Here is a 16926-nt window from a genome sequence, read left to right on the forward strand (position 1 = left end):
CACATTTTAATATTTATTTACTAAACACCACACATGACACCACACTCCCCACCTTCCCCCCGAACCTAAACTGCGGAGTCGGTATCACGCACTTCAACTTCATCTTCTCGGAGAAATGGCTTATTAACTCTTCTTCTGTCCAGTTGCATGATGTTATTATGAAAAATCCTGAAAAAATAAAGTTACTTTGTGATTTTACGTTTAGCGACGTAAAGGTAGACACCGCTGTAGAGGAACAGATGGTTGCGTTCCTCTATGGCAGGGGAAGATCTCCAGACAGGCAGATGCGGCGGGGGACTTTAGTTTATAATATATTTTTTAAGAATGTAACAATTCCGTAGTACATGTTTGTTACTTAACTTTAACTGTTTACTCAGCGCACGCAACGGATGCTCACAAAAGGAATAAAATTTTCCCGTTTTTACAACATTTTTCTTTAATGCTCCGCTCCTATTGGTCATAGCGTGATGATATATAGCTTATACCCTTCCTTGATAAATGAGCTATAATAGTATAGTAGATTATACAAAGCTAAAGGGTTTGTTTGTTTCAACGCGCTAATCTCAGGAACTACTGGTTCGAATTGAAAAATTATTTTAGTGTTGGGTAGCCCATTTATCGAGGAAGACTATAGGCTATACTGCCGTGCTAGGCTCAAAAGTTGTATCTCAAAAAAAATCAAAATCTTGATTTTTATGTCGTCAGATAGCTTAAAGAAATACCCATCCAATGAACTTACCTAAATAACGATATCTTGTTTAGAACTTGTTCAAAAAACCTTAAAAGAGTTTCTCTATCTCAGCTTAAGTCGGTTTTAAATTAATAAGGTTTCCCTGACATACTGCTTTTGCCCTTAGCACGGCAGTATATAACATCATTGTATGTATAAGTATAGACTACTGCTTCGCTGGCGCAGTGGTATTACATGTGTTACGACCTCAGCCTGACGTACCGCGTATCCAACAAAACTAAATCGAGTCAGTTAGACTTTCCCGCCCTCACACCCACTACAACTCCTGTAAGGATCAGCAGTGGCATTGTATGACGAGCGGTGAAGCTCGCCGAGTCTCAGGGAACACTATGTCATTATCCCGCAACGACATTAATCAAACAGAAAGATAGAGAGTTGGAAATGTTAATAGGGGACCGGCCTGTGTTCGATTTTGTACATTATTCTATATGAAATGGTTGATAATACGAAAAAGAAACCCTCCTGCGAAAACTGCATTAAAATTGGTTAAAAAATGAGCCAGTAATTCATATTTCAAATATTACTATGTGCCGAAGTGGGCGCGAAGTGGCGATATAGCTTCATCTCTTTCTTTCGCTCGCGTCGTAATGCCCGATGACGTCACATGTGGGTATTGCGCCTCTTTTCTGTTTCGTGTTAGTTACCCCTTCTACCGAAATTGAAAGACTTATAACTTGTTGATTTTTTACCGGATTTAAATAATTCTTTCTGTGTTATAATTTATATAACGTAAATATTTGATAATAATAAAGAACAAAAATGGGTCCGGTCCCCTATTGTCCACTTCCCTCTATAGCAAAGCAGTCAAAGGGCCGTTCGAGTGTTACGTAACGCAATTTGAGGAGAGGGTTCTTGTAAAACGTTACGATGCGTTACAGGCGCGGGAGGGATTCGTACAAAGCGTTATGTAACATTGTTTTTTTTTATTTTAAATAACAAAGGTATTTTAGCGACTTTCCCGTGTTTTGCATAAATAATTGTGAATATTACAAAAAAAAATGTCACTTTAGAGTTACATAATTTTTGGAGGCGGGGACGTACGGGAAAACGTTACGGCGCGTTACAATGGGGTCAAAAATCTTCAAAAACTACGTTACGTAATACTTGAACGGCTCCAATCAGTAAAATACTTACCGTCATCTGCCATCATATCATTAACTTGCTGTATATATTTTTCTCTGTGTCGTTTGGGATTCTCCGGATTCAACGATATCGCATCGTACGTGCCTTTATCATGTATTATACTAAATTTACCTAGTTTTCTTACATCACCTTCTGTTATATCAAATATCTGAAAACATTTTCACCGAGTTATAAAAAAAATTTACCAATTATTTTAAACACTGGCTTTTGCTCGCGGCTTCGTCTGCGTGAGGTAGTTTTCTGGGACAAAAAGTAGCCTATAACCTTCCCAGGGTCTTAAACTATCTCCATACCAAATTTCATAAAGATCTGTTCAGTAGATTTTAAGAAAATTGATAACATACAGACAGGCAGAAAAGGGGACTTATTATAATATGCATAGATTATTGGCTTCCAAGTAGCCTATCATATCTAAGAGAAGAAACAATCAATTTTAAGTTTTCTAGTGTTCATTATCTAGGTACCGTTTCGTACGAAACCCAATAATAAATGTCCACAGATACAAAAACCAAACGCACCTGATTTTTCTAAAGTAATGTGTGTATTGAATTCACAAAAAATACACTGTATCACTTGCTTTAATGGTGAAGGCAAACATTGTGAGAAAACCTGCATACTTGAGAAGTTCTCTATGAGAATTTTGAGGGTGTGTGAAGTCTGCTTGCACTACAGTGGTGGACTAAGGCCTAACCTCTCAGTAGTAGAGGAGGCCCGTGCAGCAGTGGGACAGTATAATACAGGGCTGATATTATTTTTAACTTACTTAATGTAAGGCACATTATACATACATACATACATAGTATCACGCCTTTATCCCATAGGGGTAGGCAGAGACTATAGATTGCCACTTTGCACGGTCCTGGCATACTTCTCGCGCTTCCTCAAGCTTCATTAATCCTTTCATGCATTCCCTCCGGTTCCGGGTACTAAGGCACATTATAGAATAGCTATATTTTCCTGGTCAAAAAAACAGAAAGTTACCTCAAATTTAATCTCTGGAAACTCTTTCTCAGCAACTTTCTCTGCAAGAGTGATCGCTTCCTGACAGTAATCTACTCCCAGGAGGTTTGTGAAGCCCTCCCTAGCTAGTTCTGTGAGAGTGTAGCCATTACCACAACCTGGAATAAAAAAATAATACTTATAACTTAGAGCCATATTAATAGATGTTCTGAAGTGAGATATACAACAAACATCATGCATTTATCTCTGAAGGGGTATGCAGAGTCAGAACCAGGGCACCCACTTCTTGCCAAGTGTGTTCTGTCCCATGATGTTATAGGGGGGAGCCTATCGCCATATCGGGCCCAAATTCCAGACTGCGGGCTGATACTAAGCAGAAAAACATTAATATCACTGCCTAATCCGAGATTCGTACCCAGGACCTCAAAGTGATGCTGTACCGAAGTGAGATATAAGATAAGATGTAAAATAAAGATAGCATCTTAAGGGATGCTGCTATTTAATAAACTGATATTAACATCTCAAAGGCTATAAATGAAACCCATGAGTTGACTCCATGTAGTCAAAATACTACAAATTTCTAATAGTAAATTTCTAATTATTTTTAAAGTATTTTGTACTTATCAACAATCATGTTTTTTACTAAAAATAACTTAGATTCCGCTTAGTTTAAAAATATAAAATATTTAGATGTTTTAAAGTTTTGGACTGGTTTAGCTACTTTTACGGCTGACTGTATTTAATATGTGCCTTTGTTTTAATTTCTAACAAACATCCAAGCACTTTCATGAGTGTTCGCCTTTATAATTTAAAAAAAATAAAAAAAATAAAAATGACATTTCAAATATATTTGTTTACATTTCATTTTTCTCTTCCTGAAGCGAAGTATTAGCAATTTTGTAATAGTTATTATGCACAGCACTTACCTAAGTCAATAACCGGGCTAGATTTGTCAACACCAGAATTGCAAATCCATTTTATAGCCCTATAAGCACTATCTTCGCCGAACCACACATCACCTGGGTCACCATGTTCGTCAAAGTTAATAATTTCCTTAGTGTAAGCGTTTACCCAGTACTGCCGTGTGCCTAGCTCAGACGAATCTAGCTCTGTGTCTTCCATTTTTATAGAAATGTAGAAAAATAAATTCGGAATATTTTGTTTTGTATTTAGTGTTTTTAGGTTATGTCAGTGTTGCACGAATAATCATATGTTAGTCGATTTTGTATCAATTATCTATTAGTAGGCTATGATTATAGCGTTTCTTCTTCTAAATTTATATTTAATAACGTAAATTATATTTATAAACTGAAGTGACATTAAAAAAAATACTAAAAAATTTCATACACATATGAAGTTTTTATCACGAGATAAGTAAGGTAAATTAAATTAGTCGATTTAGTAAGCAAATTCACGATGGATACCCTACATGTCATTCTGACATTTCGAAAGTTGGTTGTTTATTTCGAAAATGTTAAATTTATTATAATATTTACGGCAAATAAAACCAAAAATTGGAAAATGCTTTATGTCATTGTGAACAAAATTGTTAAGAATAAAACAATTACGATTTGTTTGTTAGGATTAATTTTGATTTGTGAGTGACTGAATAAATTTAATTAATAGGCATGTTTTTTGATTCAGAGTTATATTATATTAGAAGATAACCTATTAAAATCAATAATTTCTGCAGATTTATTATTAAATTTTGATTAATCGACTAAAAAAAGCTTAAAAATAAGTCCACAAAAATCCTTCTAAATACTAATCACTGTTGACATTTGGAAACCGAACGCGCCCTGTGATAACAAAATTGATTTTTTTCAGATTTTTATCCAACACAGGTGAAAATGACCGATCAGCCACCGAGATCGTCTTGTATATTTTGCAATATTGTAAATAAGTTAGAAAATACGGAGATATTATACGAAGATGAAGATATTTGCATATTTCGCGACATTAAGCCAGCGAGCAAATTCCATATTTTGACGATACCAAAGAGGCACATAGAGGATGTAAAAAGTTTGACTTCCAGTGATAAACCTTTAGGTGAGTTTTTAAAAAAGGAAGAGATATATTTTTGAAGAGTTTCTATGGTGTAGACCACAGTTAGAGTTGGGTAGGACATGACATGAAAAAGAGTTTGTAAGAGTAGCCTCTTTTTAGCATTGAGCCGGTACAATGTCCTACTTCAAATGAGGTGAGGCGTAGTGAGGCTCAGCGCTTCAATGCGTGTCTTACAGTATTTTTTAATGTTAACATTGAAAATATTTCCCTCTCGCTCGCGACTCGAAACGCAGTAATGTAATGTTCATTGTAAAATAACGCCCTATTGTAACTATTGTATGCGGTTCTCTACCTCACTTTCCTCGTCCTATAGTTTACCAAAGACGGAGAATGAGTAACGCGACAGCCGCGACATAAAATTTGAAGTAGTACAATATATAATTTTGAGCCACTCTTACATTTTGACATCATGTACCGGACAAATGTACCGCCTCTTGTATGTCCTACTCAACGTTAACCACAGTGTAGACTGTAATTTTGTTTGAGTATTTTGATGAGAATTTTAAAGTTCCGTCTTTGATTCTCAGGTCATGTAATTATTTTTTTACTTTGATTTTAAATCTGAATTAAATTCCGATAAATTTGGCACCAGTAATTTTGAGTGTATTACTATTTTGTCCTGTTATTTATTGAAATAGTGGCTTTGTAGTCTAATGGCAACCTATATCTGCAGATGGACTTTCAATTCCACAAAATATCCTAGTATTTCTAGTGTCCTGCATTGAAAAATCTATAGTATTATATAAAGCTCAAGAGTTTGTTTGAACACACTAATCTCAGGAACTACTGGTTCGAATTGAAAAATCCTTATAGTGTTGAATAGCCCATTTATTGAGGAAAGCTATAGGCTATATAACATAATGCTATAATCAATAGGAGTGGAGCATCAATGGGGAAAATTTACTCACTTTGAGAGCTTCCGTTGCATTGGATGCAACAAACATGTATAACGGGATTGTACCTCTGAAAATGTTCTTAATAATTATATGAAGTAAAAACTATCTTTGTTGCATCACAGGAGCAGCCTGTGTATGTATATCTGGTTTTAAAAAGGCCGACATAATTGTAACAACTGGCAAAGGATAATCCCGTGTCAGTCAATAGGTACTCTATAGGTGGATACACTTTGACATGCATATATGAGAATTTTCTAAATATCAGAACAAGGTTGTATTTCAGAATAATTTTAAAAAATCAATGCAAAACCTGGCCATGTGGGTGATATCTTTTATGTAATTAATTATTTGGGTAATTTAAAAATTACAATACCACTGTGAATGAAAAAAATTGTGACAATTTAGTTACATCCAGTTTCAATTGAAGGATAATTTTGGCTGTTAGGGGTGGCTGATTTCGATACGTAAATGATTTAAGGAAGTTCTCTGTAGGAATTTTAAGGGGGTATGAAGTCTGCCTACACTACAGCGTGGTGGACTAAGGCCTAATCCCTCTCAGTAGTAGAGGAGGCCCAGCAGTGGGACAGTATATAATACGGGGCTGATATTATCATTATATTATTAGGAAGGCAGTTTGTTCTACTGATATGCCTGTACCCTGCAATTCTCGATTTCACTTGTTAGCAAAATATTCGTCAACTTTGAACTTATTATTTTAATTAAATGTCATGGACACGTCGTTATCACCAGTGAGGATAAATAGGCCCTTATCCCCCCCTCCTGAGGCAAGTCTTGTACACTCGGTCTCCACACCTGCACGCCAGCACGAGGGGACATTTGTTGCAGCTCTAGACACACAGTTCAGTGTATACCTAATGGTTGTAACACATTGAGGCCTATAAGGGCTTGTGAACAGTTCCTAGCCTTCTCCCCCCCTAAGTGGTTTCCTTCTTCTCCCCCACACCGCCTTCCCAACTATCCCCAAACTTTCCTCCAGGACCCTGCAGTGGCTAAGACGGTGGATTCCAGTATACCATGCGCGAGTTTACCCCGATGTTGACTGTGGGGTCCGATACCCAAAAAAAATTAATCCTAATCTAAGTAACCTACTACATTCCGTAGTTACCTAGATAAGTAACAGTAGCCACTATGGCAATTCTTGTGCGCTCTGTCTCCATACCTCACGCCTGCACGGGGAGTCTATCGCGGCCCTAGGCATACAGTTCAGTGTATACCCCATGGCTGCTATTACACATAGGGGTCTATGAGGCTCGTGGACATTTCCTCTCCTAATCACTCCGCCCATCCTGTTATTTCCTCTTCATTCCTCCATTCCCCTATTTCTCCTCTTCCTCTCTTCCTCCAGGGCCCCGCAGTCGCTAAGCAGGGGGAACCAGTATACCGTTCGCAGATTTCCCTCCGTGTTCATTGCGGGGTCTGTACTTTAAATAAAAAGGATAAGTAACAGTTGCCAACACCTTAGATTATACTTGTGAGATTATGTAAAAACTCAAAAGTACCCGGAACCGGCGGGAATGCATGAAGGTTAATGTAGGTGGAGGAAGCGCGAGAAGTATGCCAGAATCGTGCAGAGTGGCAATCTATAGTCTCTGCCTACCTCAATGGGATTATGGCGTGATACTATGTATGTATGTACTATCAGCTATTTGTACCATTGTGTTATTATCATGCAATTCCATCTTATCATTGCAAACGATTTGCAACATAATTATAATTGTTCTCGTAATGTTAATGAAAGATTATGCCTCATAAAGTAGAGTCCGGCACATAAGTACTTTTTACTGATAGGTCTCTCATATGTGAGAGTCCGCCTGGGTAGGTACCACCGCAATGTCTATTTCTGACACCAAGCAGTGTGTAGTCACTGTTGTAGGTTTGAACATTGTAGCCAGTGTAACTACTGGACTAATTAACATCTCATGTCTCAGACGAGCGCAGTGGAATACCAAACACTTTGTAATTCAAGGTGTTGGTGTGTTTCTACTGTTTTAGATCGTATCGCTTACCATCAAGCGAATGGCAAGTTCGTCTCGTCATTCAAAGCAATAAAAAAAGATACCTGAATAAATTGAAAAATTGAAATCCTCTACTCACTTTTGTGTTCTTGTCAACATTACTTATCTTTACATAAACAAATATGAAAGGAATTTACTTCACACAAAGAAAACAAATCAATTAAAGCTAATGATTATAATAAATAATAATATCAGCCCTGTATTATATACCGTCCCACTGCTGCACGGGCCTCCTCTACTGAGAGGGATTAGGCCTTAGTCCACCACGCTGTAGTGCGGGCAGACTTCACACACCCACAAAACTCGTATAAAGAACTTTTCAGGTGTGCAGGTTTCCTCACGATGTTTTCACCGTTAAAGCAAGCGATAATTCACAAATACACGTATGATTCTTTAGAAAAGTCAAAGGTGTGTTTAAGATTTGAACCTGCGGACATTCGTCTCGGCAGTCCGTTCCACACACAACTAGGCTATCGCAGCTTCAACCTAATGAATATATGCGATTTGAAGTATTGAACTTGTTGCTTATGTTGCTGACTCTACATTGAATATTGATTACTTTTATCTATAAATCTCAGGAAATTAATATTATTTATTGTGATAATGGGTGTTTTTTGTGTGTATCGGAGGCCGCAGTCAACACCGGGGGGAAACTTGGGAATGGTATACTGGAATCCCTCGGCTTAGCGACTGCAGGGTCCTGGAGGAAAGTTGGGAGAGGACGTTTGGGGAAAGGAACCCTCTAGTATGGGCGGAGGAGAGAGGCCAGGAAACGTTCGCGAGCCCTCATAGGCCTCAATGTGTAACAACCGTGAGGTATACACTGAATTGAGTACCTAGGGCCGCGACAAATGCCCCCCAGTGCGGACGTGAGGTGTGGAGACTGAACGGACAAACAAGAATTATCTGTTGGGGGAGGGAATAATAGTTGTTGGTGTGTGTCAACACACACACACCTTTTATCTGATGTAGGTGACTTAGTATAACTTTAATAAAAAAAGATGTAAAAATCAAAGAGTTCTAAGATTATATAGAGCGGACGTTGGGAAGAGTTATACAAACATTTCGCGCTTATGTGATGGTTTCTCAATCTACCGCGAAATATCAATGTAAAATACTTCATATGTTTTTCCATTTTTTTGCATGTTTTTAATGCTCATATTAGCACATTTTCTGTAATTATTATTTTTATATTAATATCTATCATTTCAAACAAGACAACGACTTATTACCAATCTATACTATTATATAAAGCTGAAGAGTTTGTTTGTTTGTTTGTTTGTTTGTTTGTTTGTTTGAACGCGCTGATCTCAGGAACTACCGGTTCAAACTGAAAAATTCTTTTTGTGTTGGATAGCCCTTTATTTGTGGAGTAGTATAGGCTATATATCATCACGCTATACCTAATAGGAGCGGAGCAGTAATGAAACATGTTGCAAAAACGGGGGAAAATTATTAGTTTTCAGAGCTTCCGTTGCGTGCGCTGCGTAAACGGTTAAAGTTATGCAACAATGATGTATGACGGGATTGTTCCTCTTAAAAAGTTCTAAAAAATATATTGTAAAACAAAGTCCCCGCTGCATCTGTCTGCCTAAACGTGTTAAACTCAAAAACTACCCAACGTATTAAGATGAAATTTGGTATGGAGACAGTTTGAGACCCTGGGAAGAACATAGGCTCCCGGGAAACTACTACTTTTATAACGGAAAACTTTAGCCTGAAAAACTTTATAACGCGGGCGGAGCCGCGGGCAAAAGCTAGTCTAAATATATAACTCAAAGGTGACTGACTGACTGACATAGTGATCTATCAACGCACAGCCCAAATCACTGGACGGATCGGGCTGAAATTTGACATGCTGGTAGATGTTATGACGTACGCATCCGCTAAGAAAGGATTTTGATTAATTCTAGCCCCAAGGGGATAAGATAGAGGATGAAAGTTTGTATAAATCTTCTTAGATTTTCGACTGATTGAACTGAAATTAAAGATTGGAGCTACTATGATGAAGACGTTCGCTTTAATAGGATTTTGATAAATTCAACCCCCATGGGGATAAAATTAGTTTGAACTTAACAGTACCGGGAAAATATGTAGCAAGACATTTATCATGCAGTGGACTTTTATCCCGGAAAACTTCACGCGGGCGAAGCCGCCAGCAAAAGCTAGTAATCAATATAATCCAATAGAATGAATTAATATTTTGTTACAGTTGAAAAAATGCTCTCTGTATCCAAAAACCTGTTGACATCAAACAACCTCACAGTAGAAGATGCCAGATTTGGATACCACTGGCCGCCATTCCGGAGCGTGAGGCATTTGCACCTACACACTATCGCGCCAGAATCTGAGATGGGCCTCATATCTAGGATGGTGTTCAAAAAGAACTCGTATTGGTTTGTGACGGTGAGTTAATTTTTGATTGTACGGCTAAGTGTACTGCATCTGCTAGTGAGAGTTGTAATGGAATGTCGACTTGACCGTCTTGGTGTAGTTGTATTGTACATAGTTAGAGTATATTTACTGCGCTGAGGTGCTGTAGTGCTGCTACTAGTGCTGTAGCATCCCGGGTCAAAATTATTGTGACTTTTTCCATCTTAAAAAATTACTCAGTCGCAGCTCGGAGTCAGGAAGCTGGTATGATACCTGTGCCTCGGCACGTAAAGCCGTTGGTCCTGATCTCTCTCCGGTCATGTCTCACCGGACTATAAGAAACGGAGTGCTTGTGTATAGCACACTTGTGCACTATATCTTCTGTCTTATCTCCGTTGAGATTGGACGTGGCCAACATTCGGTTAGGAATCACTTACTAGAATGTCGACTAACGAGGGATGATTACGCCTCAGTCGACACAATAAGGGACCGGACTCATTTTTGTTCTTTATTATTATCAAATATTTACGTTATATAAATTATAACACAGAAGGAATTATTTAAATCCGGTAAAAAATCAACAAGTTATGTCTTTCAATTTCGGTAGAAGGGGTAAGTAACAAGAAATAGAAAAGAGGCGCAATACCCACGTGTGACGTCATCGGGCATTACGACGCGTGCGAAAGAAAGAGATGAAGCGATATTCCCAACTCGCGCCCATTTCGGCACACAATAATATTTGAAATATGAATTATTAACTCATTTTTTAACCAATTTTAATGCAGTTTTCGCAGGAGTGCTTCTTTTTCGTATTATTAACCATTACATATAGAATAATGTACAAAATCAAACACAGGACGGTCCCCTATTGTGCTGACTTGTCTGAAATCAGATGTTAAAGATACGTCTACAGGTAACACCCCGGTCGAGCCGTGGTCTACCACATGCTAATTACTTTTTTTTTGTTTCAGCCGGAATACGTCGTTTCAAGACTATGAAGAAATTAACGAGAATTTAGTACAATTTCCATTTATATAGTTTTTATAATTGTAGTTGGTGTTAATAATTGCTTGAACGGTGTGAGAAAACATCGTGAGGAAAAATTATAAAAATTTTATTCTTTGAATAAATTCATTTATAAGCTGCGATAGTTATGTGTGAAACGGACTGCCGAGACGAATGTCCGCAGGTTCAAAACCCAAACACACCTAAAGTTATGTGTATTTGTGAATTATCGCTTGCTTTAACGGTGAAGGAAGAAATGAGGAAACCTGCACTGAGAATTATATAAAAAAATCAAATATAAGGTCCGTCTACGCTACAGCGTGGTGGACTGGGTAAGATCGGATGCCCAAACGAATTTAAAAAACAAACAACTTCTAAAAATATTTTAAGATTTTTTTTTTCGACTTAGTATAATCACCTAGATCATTCTCAAAGTTCTAGATTCCCAAAGTGGTTCAGGTGGACACGAAGCCCCCCTCCCTCCACATGGGTAAAGACTTGATGGGGGTTTACGTTGGCGTGACCAAAATGGGGTCCACGAATACTTATCTGGTTTGATAGTAAAGTACTAAAATGTTGGCTTGACTTCACCTGTCAATGTAGGCAGATATTGATAGGGGTCGTAAGGCACGGTGACGACAACATAACTGTCCAGGAAGGTCGGTAGTTGTAATGCACTTTCAAGAAACCTAAAAAAAAGGTCCACAGAACCAGCTAAATTTTGAAAAGGGTCTGTGGCGGTACAATTATTGCATACAGCGCCATCTCGTCAACATCACCGGAACTGCAAGATGAATATTGGCAATTGAGAAATAATGCTCAATAATCACGCTAGATGGCGATAAACGATACTGGCTTGCGATAGCAGAATTTGCGCAGTATATATACCACCTCCGAATAGGAACCGTCGGAGAGGTCGCGGTCGGTCACAAACATCTGCCTGACTAGAAATCTTCCCCTTCCATAGAGGAACGCAACATCTGTTCCTCTACAGCGGTGTCTACCTTTATGCAGCTAAAGATCTATGGGAAAAAGTTTAGGAAACTCTGATAAAGATCAACCGGCATGCGCAGTGTTGCACGTCCACCTGCAAGGTGGACAGAGTACTTGATAAAGGTTGCAGGAGCATGCTGGATGTAGGCTTTCGAAAGGTCCGTCTGGAAATCTTTAGGGAAGGCCTATATTCAGCAGTGGGTTTGATGTGACTGATGATTACCACCTATATTGCAATATGTTCCATTCATACTCCTAAATTGGTATCCAATATATACTTGTTATGTGAAATTATTTTTTGGTTTTGAGTGGTTTTTGAAGGCGGTTTAATTTTTTGTCAAAATTATTATTATTTTTTGCTTTTTTGTGTTAGTAATAAATAAAAATAGACCGTCTCAATGGCATAATTGTGTTTCGCTCACGATACGACTATCGCGCTGAGGAGTTACACCTCTGAGTACCACTGAAAAGGGGAAAAGGTGTGATGCTATATATATGTATGTAAGAAGTAGATTCAAGCAAACCTAACGCAAAAACACAACTGATATTATTTGGCTCAAAGTACGACTATCGCGCTGAAATGTTACACCTCTGCCTACTCCTGAAAAGAGGAAAAGGTGTGATGCTATATATATGTATGTAAGAAGTAGATTCAAGCAAACCTAACGCAAAAACACAACTGATATTATTTGCTTAACAGTACGACTATCGCGCTGAAATGTTACACCTCTGCCTATTCCGGAAAAGAGGAAAAGGTGTGATGCTATATATATGTATGTAAGAAGTAGATTCAAGCAAACCTAACGCAAAAACACAACTGATATATTTCGATCATACTATAACTATCGCGCTGTAGTGTTACATCTCTGCCTACCCCTAAAAAGGGGAAAAGGTGTGATGCTATATACATATATGTATGTATGTAAGAAGTAGAGTCAATTAAACCCAACACAAAAACACAACTAATGTGTTTCGCAGGCAGTACGACTATCGCGCTGAAATGTTACACCTCTGCCTACCCCTGAAAAGGGGAAAAGGTGTGATGCTATATGTATGTATGTATGTATGTATGTAAGAAGTAGAGTCAATTAAACCCAACACAAAAACACTACAGGGCCCTTATTCTGTATGATAGTGTAAACGCGTAACGCGGCCGTGTCATGTTATCTTCGAGTAATGTGCGTGGAATAGTATTCTGTAAGCCAAATTTCTATAGTCCTAAACATGATGCGTTGTGTTACGTGCTTGTTACGCACTGTTAAAATAACGTGCGGGATAGAGAATAAGGCCCCTGATATGTTTCACACATAGTACGACTATCGCGATGAAATATTACGCCTCTGCCTACCCCTGACACGGGGAAAAGGTGTTATGTTATATGTATTAGTATGTGAGAAGTACAGTCAACCAGACTCGATACAAAAACATAACTAAATACGTCACAGGAAAGCTAAATTCGCGATTTCGTATTCTTGGACGACATAATTATTCTAGTTTTTTTATTTTAAAACCAAACTACCGAAGCAATGTTGAAAAAATTTTTAATGGGACCAATCTGGAGAGAAATTCTTTCAAATAAAAAAATAATTTTCCAAATCGGTTCATAAACGAGCGATTTCTGAGGTAACAAACATACAAAAAAAAAAGTCACGTCGAATTTATCAATTCCTCCTTTTTTGGAAGTCGGTTAAAAAAGACATTTTATGGTTGCTTTATCTTTTGGAATTATGAGAAATGTTCACTGTAAATTACATAGAATCATAATATATTAAGGAGTTTGGTTATAGAGAGACGACATTCAAAATGTCATACAAAAATTTTGTGCTTATTCAATGATTCAATCTACCTGATATTTAAAGAGACCCCACTGCAACTGATAAGTGTTGTGGTCTCAGTCGAAACAATAAGATACCGGACTCATTTTTGTTTTTATTTATTTATTTATTTATTTGCTTACTAAGTGTATAATAATTGCTGTTGTTACATTTTATGTTCTTATGACTTAGTAGTCCTTTTCAGACATTGCAAATTTGAGGACGCTACATTAATAACAATTTACTATATATAATATTTAGATAATCAATTAAAACTATTGCTTATATAAAAACAATACTTAATATTTATAACATCCAACATACAATTTTGCTTCTTTCCTAGTGATTCTTAAAATATTCATCTACTGTATAATAACAATTCTGTACCAGGTATTTTTAAGTTTTTGTTAAATATAGCAAATTTTGGTTCAGTTTTGATTTCATCTGGTTGTTTATTAAATATTTTAACTGCCATATAATATGGGCTATCATGGAGCATTTTTGTTCTAGACAGTGGTAAGTAGAGGTTCGTCTTGTGGCGAGTGTTTATATTATGCAGTTGGGTTAATGTTTTAAAGTTATTACTATTCTTGAAAACATATGTACATAAGTCTTGAATATATATCGATGGTAAAGTTAATATTTTATATTTAATGAAGTAGGGTCTACAGCTTTGTCTATTATCTATTTGAGCTATAATTCTTAAACATTTCTTTTGTATAATGAATAAATCTTTTGCATTTACACTATTTCCCCATAACATAACTCCATATTTCAGCCATGAGTGAGCATAAGCATAATATGCCGACAATGCACTTTGTGTGTCGGTACTGTATTTAATTTCAAAAAGTGCATAAGTGAATTTTGATAATTTACTAATGATATGTTCTATATGGGATTTCCAATTAAAATGTGTGTCAACTTGAATACCTAATAGACTAAATGACTCTACTTTTTCTATAATATGGGTGTTTAAATAATTAAAGTTTATCATAAGAGAGCGGGTTTTATAAGATTTAAATTGCATGATCTTACTTTTACTATAATTTACTTCTAAATTGTGTTCATTAAGCCAACATGTTATAGTATCCATTGTATCACTCATAATAGTATTGATGTTGTCATTATTTTCACATTTGATCAATACTGAAATATCATCTGCAAACAATATTGGTAGTGCTATTTCTTTATTAAGAGTTTTTGGGAGGTCATTTATATATATTAGGAACAAGATGCACCCTAGGACACTTCCTTGTGGAATTGAACAAGTTAGAGTTTTCATATTAGATCTTATATTTTTAATTTCGTGTGTTTGGATGTCATGGTGTTTAATTTGCACTATTTGTTTTCTATTATTCAAGTAAGACTGAAACCAAAGAAAAGCAGGTCCGCGTATACCAGATCCGTATAACTTTGACAATAGTATAGAGTGCGATACCCTATCATAAGCTTTCGTCATGTCGAGTAATAGTCCTAAAACAATTTTTTTATTGTCTATGTGCTCAAGGGCAGTTTGTACATATCTATAAACTGCAGATGTAGTAGATTTAGATTTTCTAAAGCCATTTTGGCATTCATCAAGTAGGTTATGTTTTTCTAGAAATGGGTACAGTTGGTTAAACATGGCTTTTCAAATACTTTAGAAAAGGTGGGTAAAAGTGATATGGGTCTGTAGTTACTGGGAGTTGTTAATTCTCCTTTCTTAAAAATAGGCTTGACTACAGAAATTTTTAATAAGTTGGGAAACTCGCCTTCTTGAAAGCTTTGGTTAATTAAGATGGTTAGAGGTATTGAAAGTTCTTTAGCACATAATTTAAGTAGAGTAGTTGGTATGTCATCTATGCCACTGCTATTTTTGTTCTTTATGGATTGTATTATTCTTAATGTTTCTCTTTCCTGCAAATCGTGCATTGTTCTTTACTATTATCATATATATACGCTGTATAAATTATAACACAGAAGGAATTATTAAAATCCGGTAAAAAATCAACAAGTTATAAGTCTTTGAATGTCAGTGGAAGGGGTAATTAACAAGAAACAGAAAAGAGACGAAATACCCACATTTGACGTCATCGGGAATTACGACGCGCGCGAAAGAAAGAGATGAAGCGATATCCCCACAACGCGCCCACTTCTGCACGTTACAATATTTGAAACTAGCTTTTGCTCGCGGCTCCGCCCGCGTTATAAAGTTTTTCAGGCTAAAGTTTTCCATTATAAAAGTAGTAGTTTCCCGGGAGCCTATGTTCTTCCCAAGGTTACAAACTGTCTCCATACCAAATTTCATCTTAATACGTTGGGTAGTTTTTGAGTTTAAGACGTTCAGGTAGACGGATGCAGCGGGGGACTTTGTTTTATAATATATTTTTAGAACATTTTAAGAGGAACAATCCCGTCATACATCATTGTTGCATAACTTTAACCGTTTACGCAGCGCACGCAACGGAAGCTCTCAAAACTAATAAATTGTCCCCGTATTTGCAACATGTTTCATTTCTGCTCCGCTCCTATTGGTCATAGCGTGATGATATATAACTTAAAGCACTCCACAAACAAAGGGCTATTCAACACAAAAAGAATTTTTCAGTTCGAATCGGTAATTCCTGAGATTAGCCATTACTGCTCCACTCCTATTGGGTATAGCGTGATGATATATAGCCTATAGCAATCCACGAACAAAGGGCTATCTGACGCAAAGAGAATTTTTCAGTTTGGACCGGTAGTACCTGAGATTAGCCATTACTGCTCCGCTCCTATTGGGTATAGCGTGATGATATATAGCCTATAGCAATCCACGAACAAAGGGCTATCCAACGCAAAAAGAATTTTTCAGTTTGGACCGGTAGTTCCTGAGATTAGCCATTACTGCTCCGCTCCTATTGGGTAAA

At 37.0% G+C, this 16926-nt stretch overlaps 2 protein-coding genes across 3 annotated transcripts; one reads left to right on the forward strand and one right to left on the reverse strand.

Moving 5' to 3' along the window:
* On the reverse strand, positions 1–4047 carry LOC115451901 (EEF1A lysine methyltransferase 2). Its single transcript, XM_030180311.2, has 4 exons — positions 3781–4047; positions 2876–3012; positions 1886–2042; positions 1–168 (listed from the first exon to the last, which is right to left on the reverse strand). The coding sequence occupies exons 1-4, from the start codon at positions 3974–3976 to the stop codon at positions 14–16; spliced, it is 645 nt and encodes a 214-aa protein (XP_030036171.2). The 5' UTR covers positions 3977–4047; the 3' UTR covers positions 1–13.
* Positions 4048–4297: 250 nt separating this feature from the next.
* LOC115451899 (histidine triad nucleotide-binding protein 3-like) lies at positions 4298–11372 on the forward strand. 2 transcript variants are annotated; one of them, XM_030180308.2, is made up of 4 exons: positions 4298–4451; positions 4682–4903; positions 10066–10259; positions 11198–11372. In XM_030180308.2, exons 1-4 carry the CDS (start codon positions 4376–4378, stop codon positions 11222–11224), a joined length of 519 nt encoding a protein of 172 aa, XP_030036168.2. In that variant the 5' UTR covers positions 4298–4375; the 3' UTR covers positions 11225–11372. The 2 variants fall into 2 exon arrangements, with proteins under 2 accessions (XP_030036168.2, XP_030036169.2); XM_030180309.2 differs by lacking the exon at positions 4298–4451 and having other exon boundaries at positions 4617–4903.
* Positions 11373–16926: the final 5554 nt, after the last annotated feature.

The sequence above is a fragment of the Manduca sexta genome, chromosome 1 (assembly GCF_014839805.1).
Source record: "Manduca sexta isolate Smith_Timp_Sample1 chromosome 1, JHU_Msex_v1.0, whole genome shotgun sequence".
In the NCBI taxonomy this organism is placed as follows: domain Eukaryota; kingdom Metazoa; phylum Arthropoda; class Insecta; order Lepidoptera; family Sphingidae; genus Manduca; species Manduca sexta.

Coding starts and splice junctions, on each gene's coding strand:
- LOC115451901 (XM_030180311.2), bottom strand. CDS start 3,976: ATGGAAGACACAGAGCTAGATTCGTCTGAGCTAGGCACACGGCAGTAC. Junction 2,043..2,875: donor TTCCAGAGATTAAATTTGAG/GTAACTTTCTGT, acceptor AAATGTTTTCAG/ATATTTGATATAACAGAAGG. Junction 169..1,885: donor TGATATGATGGCAGATGACG/GTAAGTATTTTA, acceptor TTATTTTTTCAG/GATTTTTCATAATAACATCA.
- LOC115451899 (XM_030180308.2), top strand. CDS start 4,376: ATGCTTTATGTCATTGTGAACAAAATTGTTAAGAATAAAACAATTACG. Junction 4,452..4,681: donor GTTAGGATTAATTTTGATTT/GTGAGTGACTGA, acceptor GATTTTTTTCAG/ATTTTTATCCAACACAGGTG. Junction 10,260..11,197: donor ACTCGTATTGGTTTGTGACG/GTGAGTTAATTT, acceptor TTTTTGTTTCAG/CCGGAATACGTCGTTTCAAG.